The sequence below is a fragment of the Gekko japonicus genome, unplaced genomic scaffold (assembly GCF_001447785.1).
Source record: "Gekko japonicus isolate JY-2015 unplaced genomic scaffold, Gekko_japonicus_V1.1 scaffold4691, whole genome shotgun sequence".
Lineage (NCBI taxonomy): Eukaryota > Metazoa > Chordata > Lepidosauria > Squamata > Gekkonidae > Gekko > Gekko japonicus.
This window is the reverse complement of record NW_015160972.1, coordinates 12788-21742: the sequence shown is the minus strand read 5'-3', so window position 1 is coordinate 21742 and position 8955 is coordinate 12788. Positions and strand designations below refer to the sequence as shown.

Here is an 8955-nt window from a genome sequence, read left to right as displayed (position 1 = left end):
TCCGTGACGTTTCCTCTTCAGTGGCACCCCCAGGATTATGGAACGGCCTCCCCGGGGAGGTGCGCCTGCCCCCCCCCCCGACTTTCAGTCTTTAGGAGGCAGTCCAAGACGGTTATATTTAGGACCGCATTTGATTAATTTACCGGCAATTCTAAACTGTGGTTTTAAATTCTGTTTTTTTTAAAAAATGGATTTTGTGTATTATACAGATTTTAATCTGTAATGGAAGCCATCTAGAGTTCCATATGGAAGAAAGGCGGCTAATAAACGTTTCAAATCAGCCTACAAGAGAGATCCAGTCTGGTGTAGTGGTTAAGTGCGCAAACTCTAATCTGGGAGAACCGGGTTTGATTCCCCACTCCTCCACTTGCACCTGGCTGGATGACCTTGGGCAAGCCACAGTTCTGTCAGAGCTGTTCTCTCAAGGACAGTTCTGGAAAGAGCTCTCTCAGCCCCACCTGCCTCACAGGGTGTCTGTTGTGGGGAGGGGAAGGGAAAGGAGTCTGTAAGCCGCTCTGAGACTCCGAGTGAAGGGGGGGGATAAATCCAATCTCCTCTTCTTCTTCTTCTTCTGCAAATCATACTGGGCCCATCACTGTTACTGCAGAAGCCAGGTAATGCGGCTGCAGAAAAGGCATTCTGCCAGCTTCGTTTAGCCTGGGAGACATCTTCCTGCTCTGACTCGGCTGATCTGGTCGCACAGATGCACCCGTTGCTTCCCTTGAGACTGGACTGCTGTACTGCACTCTGCATGGGTCTGACCTTAAAGAGAACTCCATTTGGAGCAGAATGTCACAGCCCGTTTAGGGCCGGCGCTAGGTGGAACGTGTACGTCACTCTCATTTAGCAGCCGCACTGTTGGTTACTGATCAGTTACCGAGCTCAGTTCAAGGTTCCGTTTATCACTTCCAAAGCCCTTAGCGGCCTCGTACGTCCACGCCCGCAGAGCCCCTCTCCTGCTATGCTCCGCTGCGACAGCTTCGCTCATCCGAGCAAGGCCCTCTAAAGGTGCTACCACGCAGGTGGCGAGATCGGCACCTTGCCCGTTCACGTGCACTCTCAGCGTGGCTCCCACCTTGAGGAGCTGCTTACCCGGGGAAGTCAGGAAGGCTCCCCGCATGTCTGTTATTCTGCAAAAGCAGTAATGTTCAGGTCCTGACCCGGATAGGCCAGGCTAGCCTGATCTTGGAAGCTAAGCAGGGTCGGCCCTGGCTGGTATTTGGAAGGGCGGTCTCCCAAAGAATACTAGGGTCGTGATGCAGAGGCAGGCAGTGGCAAACCGTCTCTGAAACATCTCTTGCCTTAAGAACAAGTAGAGATGTAAAATTTCCGGAAAAGTTGAAGCTCAGGAAAAAACCCGTTTTTTTCCGGGGGGAAACTGAGATTTTCAGAAAAATTGAAAAAAAATGCTACATTAGCATTTCTTTTGTCTTTTCTAGATTGAAAGTCATTCTGTTACTTTAGGAACATAAAATATGACTATGGACATTTTTACTTGGCATGAAATTATCACAACTAGCATATTAAAAATATAGAGTATCCAAACAATTATTACAAACAGAATACCCATCCACATGCAAAAACAAAACTGAAACTTTTTTATTTTCTTCTGACAAAATCGCACTTCCTAAAGGAAGAAATGCATCTTGTTCTTGCATTGGAGAGTTCAGTTTGTAACCTAGGACTTGCTTGTCCTCAGTGCACAGAAATTAGATCAATCTGATACCATATATATATATATTTTAGAAATGATTTGGAAAATATTTGAACACCTTGTCTTAAAATATTTTATTCATAATGTTAAAATAAAACGTTCCATAATCATTTTTTTCCCCTTTTCTTTTTTCAATTTTTCCAATTTTTCGGAAAAAACCCGAAAAGGCTTCAGGGAAAAAACGGAAAAAAAACGTTTTCCCCCGAATTTTTCTGGTTTTTTCCCAGGCCTTCACATCTCTAAAAACAAGTCTAGCTTACCACCTAGTTGTGCATAATGCTAAAGAGCTAGAACCTCTGGCTGCCAGATAATCTTAGGATCTCCGGTCTGTACTACACACATTGCCATATGATAACTGATTAAGTAGTCATGTTCAAGAGGGCATATTTTAAAAAACGTCTCTTGCCTTAAAACAAGTCTCGCTTACCACCTAGTGGTGCATAATGCGAAAGAGCTAGAACCTCTGGCTGCCAGATAATCTTAGGATCTCCTGGCTGTACTACACACACTGCCATATGATAACTAATTAAGTAGTAATGTTCAAGAGGGCATATTTTAAAGAAGAGATTAGAACTGTGGTTGAATGGAACAGTCCGGGAGGGCAATGTTTATACTGGAATAGTCCACTGTGCTGATTTTTGTAGGGATCAAGGTTTTACTGCATTGCCCTAGACTTTTGTGTGGGGAATCCAAGCAACCTCTTAACTCCCTGACTGGGGTGGGGGGCAGGGAGTCCTCCCATTTCTTGATTGGGCTGGCCTGTTAGCCCCCCCCCCCGACCATCATCCACGACATAGCTTTGACCAGGGGTGGGGTAACAAGAATGAGCGAGGGGGTGAGTCACAACTGATATGTAGGTAGCGGTAGCCGCTTCTCACAGGAATTGCTCATAGCCCATGGGAGTTCCAGAGGAGTGGAGCCTCGAAAAGGGGCCGGCCTCAGGACAGGACAAGTTGTGAAAGGAGCAGGGTCAAGAGAGATGTGGAGGAGGAGGAGAAGAATAAGAAGAGGAGATTGGATTTATACCCCGCCCTTCACTACCCGAAGGAGTCTCAGAGCGACTTACAATCCCTTCCCCTCCCCACAACAGACACCCTGTGGGGCAGGCGGGGCTGAGAGAGCTCTCTTGAGAACTGCTTGTGAGAGAACAGCTCTGAGAGAACTTGTCAGTGACCCAAGGTCACACCAGCAGCTGCATGTGGAGGAGTGGGGAATCAAACCCGGCTCTCCCAGCTTAAAGTGCGCGCTCCTAACCACTGCACTAAACTACACCGAAAGGGTGAAGGAAACCCTCTTCCCTATCAGTCTGAGGCCCGTGGGCGGGAGTACAACGATTGGGCACACTCAGTCAGGTCTTCTGCACCACGAAATCCACTTTCTGTATTATTTATGCAGCTAGATCACGGAAATGTCTTCGGACAGCGCTGGCTCTTTGGCTTTGAAACAGAGATGAGCACCGCAACCCTAGAGTCGGACTCGACTGGCTTTCGAGCAAGGGAACCTTTACCTTTTAGATTCGAATCCAGTAGCATGTTAGGCACTAACAAGATTTGGGGAATATAAGGTTTCGAGAGTATATACCTTATTCCCTTAAAGTTTACACCCTGAAAGTCTCATTCGTCTCCATGGTGCTACGGGACTCAAATCAAGTTGTTCCACTGCTCTCTGAAGCTATAATATAGCTCGCCTTAATTCATCGTTTGTGTTGTTCTCTAATTCTGTAATCCGTCCGGCTGCATTGTTCACTGGTTGTTTTATGCTGTTTGATTGCACTCTCTTATATCCTGTGGTCAGCCTTGAGTCACTGCAGGAAAGTTGCATTATAAAGAAAGTAAGCAAGTCAATAAAATGCTTTGGCTTCTGATGGTGGAGCCGTGCACAAGGCAGACGTCGTTCCTTTATATAGGAGACTGGAAAGGAAAGCTTTTCTGGTTGAACTGTCGCAGGGCCTGTGCTTCAAGTCAGGGGAGTATCTCTTCATCCATACCTGAGTCATAGGCCATGAGTCAGTTATGTCACATCCGTAAGCTGAGCCAGCTAACTTTATAAGCAGTTTTTCTGTGGCATTCGCATCGCTGTCTCTCCTGGCCCTTGCCCAGTTTGGTGTAGTGGTTAAGAGCAGCGGACTGTAATCTGGAGAGCCGGGTTTGATTCCCCACTCCTCCACGTGCAGCCAGCTGGGTGGCCTTGGGTCAGTCACGGTTCTCTCAGCCCCACCTACCTCACAGGTTGTCTGTCGTGGGGAGAGGAAGGGAAGGCGATCATAAGCCGCTCCGAGACTCCTTCAGGTAGTGAAGGGCGGGGTATAAAACGAACTCTTCTCCTTCTCCTCCTTCCTCCTACAACTTATTTGGGAGCCTTTGTACTGTGTGCCTGTCACGGGTGTTGGCAACGTCAAACACAAGCTGGAAGGCATCCTGAACTTGATGCAAGTCAATGAATCTTGGAGCGGGGAGGTAACTTTAACATTAATGTGGGTCCATTGTTGGCCTAGACCAGGGGTGTCGAACTCATTTGTTATAATTCTTTCGCTTTCGCTTTATTTATTTATTATGAGGGCCGGATCTGACAAACGAGACCTTGTTGGGCTGGGCCGTGTGTGTCATAATATGTAATGCCAGGTAGCGGAGATATAAATTTATTTATTTATTTCATTATATTCATACCCCGCCCTCCCCGCGAATGGGCTCAGGGCAGCTATAAACTTTATAAAGGACACAAACACAAAGGTTTTTTTTTAAAAAAATAAAAACATGCTTAAAACAGCACTTTTGCAATATTTTGTTTATTTAACAGTGTCTGATAACTGACACCTCTTGCTCTGAACGATTGCATCAAAATGCCTGTGCTGTTGCAATCTTGAGTATGCTGTTCAGGTGTGTATCTGTAAGCTGCAAACCTACGATGACGCAGCAGCAGCAGAACTGGAAGAAGATACTGCACAACCCCTTTATTAATATCAGTCCTCCTTAATTATACAAAAGTTTTAAGAGGAAGGACTCCTTTAAGTCTATTTTGAATAAGTGCTCAGTCTTCCTCTAGCAGAGGTCCAGATATCCTCCTGTTTCGGTGTCTTCTTCAGGGAGCTCAAAAGATATTTCCAAGCACAAGGTTGCCAGATACCAGAATATTTATCCAAATTTTTCAATGAACGCTCTCTTAGTGAGCGCAAAGCTTCCTCCAAAGTGAAAAGCACGTTCATTGAAAAATTTGGATAAATATTTTGGTATTTCCTACTTACCATGGGTCCTATTTTGGTTTTGTGAACTGGAAGAAGAAGCAGAAGACAGCCAGTTCCACTGTGGGCCTGATAGAAGCCCTCCGGGGGCCTGATCCGACCCCCGGGCCATGTGTTTGACACCCCGGCCTAGGCTGCTAATGTTGTCCTCCTTTCTTTTTTTCCTAGGAACTGTCTTTGCAGCCGAAGGATGATATCGTGGACAGAGCTAAAATGGAAGACACTCTGAAGCGAAGATTTTTCTATGATCAGGCCTTTTCTATTTATGGAGGTATGCGGTGGACGTCAGATACAATTATAGACTCTTCAGAATATGGTTCACCATATGGTGGGCTTTTCCCTCTGCTCAATTTGGCCAGAGGCTTTAACAAAATGCAGGATGTGGAATACGGTAGTCAATCGGAACATGAGTCATGCAAGAAGTTATGGGGATACAACAATTAAAAAATTAAGTGGGATGTTTGTGTTGGAGAGTCAGTCTTGTGCCAGCCTCCCTCTCTCTCTCTGTCAGAGTTTTTGTGAAAATAAAATTGAGGGGTGGAACCAATGTTCCCTCTAAGGTCTGGAGTCCTGTGAGCAAAAATTCTACTTTGCGAGCGACTGGCATTAAAGTTGTGAGCAGGTGATTTGGCTAGTTTGGTGTAGTGGTTAAGTGCGCGGACTCTAATCTTGGAGAACCGGGTTTGATTCCCCACGCCTCCATTTGCACCTGCTGGATGACCTTGGGCAAGCCAAAGTTCTGGCACAGCTGTTCTTGAAAAAGAGCAGTTTCTGTCAGAGCTCTCTCAGCCCGATCTACCTCACAGGGTGTCTGTTGTGGGGAGGGGAAGGGAAAGGAAAGGAGTTTGTAAGCTGCTCTGAGACTCCCTTGGGTAGTGAAGGGCGGGGTATAAATCCAATCTCCTCCTCTTCTACTGCATGAATCAGTTTGCTCTGGAGCCATCCTTCCTGAGCTGAGACAGAAATGTGTGAGCCGGAGGCTAAAAAACTGTGAGCTAGCTCATGCTAGCTCAGCTTAGAGGTAACACTGGGTGGAACGATGACTCGGCCACACCGTGAGCCCCATGCAGGGCCAGCAGGATAAAAAGAGGCACCAAAGAAGTCAACCAAGATGGTTAAGGGGATTCTGGCTCCTTCGCTATGAGGAAAGGCTGGAGTCTGGGATTTACTAATCTGGGAAAGAGATGACTAACACAATAGAGTTTTATGAAGTCATGCCCAGGTTAGAAGGCTGGACAAAGAGAACTTTTTCTCTCAAAATACTAGAACTCGAGGGCATTCCAAAGAAGCTGATGGGCAGTGGGTTCAGGAAGGAAGGGCATGAAATACTTCTCTACACAGAGAGTGATTAAAATGTAGAATTTGCTGCCAGAGGATGTAGTGATGGCCACAGGCACAGACGGCTTCGAAAGGGGATTAGACAGATTCATGGGGGGCTAAGTCTACCAGTGCCTACTAGCCGTGGTGACTGAAGGGAACCTCCATGTCTAGAGGCACTAATTTTCTGAATTCCAGTGCCAGGAGACAACACTGGGGGAAGGCCTCGGCCTCTGTGCCCTGTTGTTGGCCCACTGTGATGTTTTACTGGTGCCATTGTAAAGTAAATCTAGATAATGTTTTTGTGTTATCTTCTGTAAATTGTGTGATTTCTGCAGATTAGACCAATTCACTCACTTCCTCCAGTAACAGTGAGAAAAGCCTTCGCCGGCCACTTAACAGAACGGCATCACGAAATGTACAACAAGAAATTTGCAGTCGTAGTAAGAGAAGTTAAAAGGGATATTAGAACAGTGTCTGGCTAAACATCTGGCAAAAACAGTTGTATCCGAAAGGAAAGGAATGCCAAAAGGAATCTGGAGAGTTCAGGTTGGATTTGTTTGTAGCGTGCTCAGAATTAGACCTAAGTGAAAAATGGCTTTGAGTGAAATCATTCTTAATCTTAATCTGTGTAGCGATATCCAAATATATGCTATGTAAGTATCAAAGAGCCATAGCTTTGTATCATTTGGCTGAATGTTTGCTATTGTAAACTGATTGGAGGGGTTTATTGCTTGGAATTTTAAAAAAAGGCCCCCCTGTGGAATTCTGGGCTACTTCCGAAGAAGAAGAAGATTATATTGGATTTATACTCTTGCCCTTCACTACCCAAAGGAGTCCCAGAGCACTTTATAATCTCCTTTCCCTTCCCCTACACATAACAGACTTCTGAAGTCGGTGGGGCTGCGAGAGCTCTCTTGAGAACTGCTCTTGAGAGAACAGCTCTGAGAGAACTGTGACTGACCCAAGGTCACACCAGCAGCCGCATGTGGAGGAGTAGGGAATCGAACCCAGTTCTCCCAGACTAGAGTTCCGAGCCACTACACCAACCTGGCTCTCAGAACTTGCATACCTGCTTAACTTCCTTAAGGATGCTGTACCATTGCCTGGGTTGACCCTGCCTTGCATTAAAATCTGACCCGTAATCCAATAACTAAATATACGGAAATGACTCTTCCTCTTGACGGACGAGGGTCTTGTTTGAGTTCCTCGTAAAGTCAGAAGGATAACCTTTTTGGGCTCTCGCTATGTTTGTGAGGGTGCGATTATGGGGTGGAGATCCTGTAAGTCTCGGAGGGGGTGGTGGAGGAGGTTGCGCTATTCACGGCTCCCCGTCTTTTGCAGGTGTGAGTGGCCTCTATGATTTCGGGCCCGTGGGTTGCGCTTTGAAGAACAACATCGTTCAAGCCTGGAGGCAGCACTTCATCCAGGAGGAGCAGATCTTCGAGATCGACTGCACCATGCTCACGCCAGAGCCCGTGCTGAAGTAAGCGGCCGGCCTGCATGTGGCAGCTAAAAAAAATATTTTTTTTGAGTCGTGGAGACCTTCTTCCGTTCAGAATTTGATCCCTGTGTATTCTTATGTTCGGGCTGAGGGCGTGTGTTTCAGTTTTGCCTCAAGCCTTCCGCGGTAGTCTGCCCACCAAGTTTAAAAGCTTCCAGGCAAAGCTCATAAATGTACTATAAAATCAAACTAAAGAATCCCATTGGCATGTAAAAGCTTCCCTTAGTCCTGGAGACTGTAACTCTGTTTTTCCTGTCTGCCGTGCATCTTGCCCAGAAAGCACACTCTTTTTAAAATCTCTCAAAAGCAAGGGGTTATTGAAACCCATCTCTGTGTCCCCTTTGCACAACGGCGTGTCAGATATATCATAATGGTAAAGAATGTGAGCTAGAAGTCCCTACCCAAATTTCTGGTGGCTGTGAGCTCGCTGGTTGGGACTATAAGCAAATTCAGGCTACCAGTTCCCAGCATTTAGGGGCTGGAGTAGTGGTAAGTAATAAGAGCATAAGAGAAGCCAATGTTGGATCCATCTATATGTTGTGGCTGTTAGCCACTGATGGAGCTCTGCTCCAGATGTTTATCCAGTCCCCTCTTGAAGATGTCTATGCTTGTAGCCACCACCACTTCCTGCGGCAGAGAGTTCCACATGTTCATGACTCTTTGGGAGAAGAAGTGATTTGCAAGATTTCCCCCTGAGACTCTGGAGAGTCACTCCCATAGATGATTTTTTTTTCTTTTTTGCTGCCAAATTGCAGCCAGCGTGGAGACCCCATAGGCTTTTCAAGGCAACAGATATTCAGAGGTGGTTCACCAATGTTTGCCTCTGCGTAGCGGCTCTGGTATTCCTTGGCGGTCTCCCATCCAGTACTAACCAGGGCCGATTTTGCTCGGCTTCTGACATTTGGCGAAATTGGGCTAGCCTGGGCTCTCCGAGTCAGGGCATGTAGACAACACAGACCGTGATCAACCAGTGGTCCAATTCAATGTAAAGCAGTTTTATGTCTGTGCATGGAACACGGGAGAAATATCAGTGTACCTTACCACAACACTATAGGGATAACCACAAGCCGTGTTTAAACTCCAGTTGGACATGACCACACTGTTGCTGTACTCGAATGCTCCTCCTCTCCTCCTCCCCTCTCCTCCTCCTCTCCCTCTCCTCCTCCTCTCCTCTCCCTCTCC

The 8955-nt window shown here is 46.5% G+C and overlaps 1 protein-coding gene across 1 annotated transcript in view; it reads left to right on the top strand.

Moving 5' to 3' along the window:
- Nucleotides 1-8955, top strand: part of GARS (glycyl-tRNA synthetase) — a gene marked incomplete at its 3' end in the record, with an annotated part of 29003 nt that overhangs the window by 8403 nt on the left and 11645 nt on the right. The window contains exons 3-4 of the mRNA XM_015425489.1: nt 5121-5223; nt 7614-7755. Of these exons, the coding sequence (XP_015280975.1) occupies nt 5121-5223; nt 7614-7755 (245 nt within the window). The remainder of the gene's footprint in view (nt 1-5120; nt 5224-7613; nt 7756-8955) is intronic.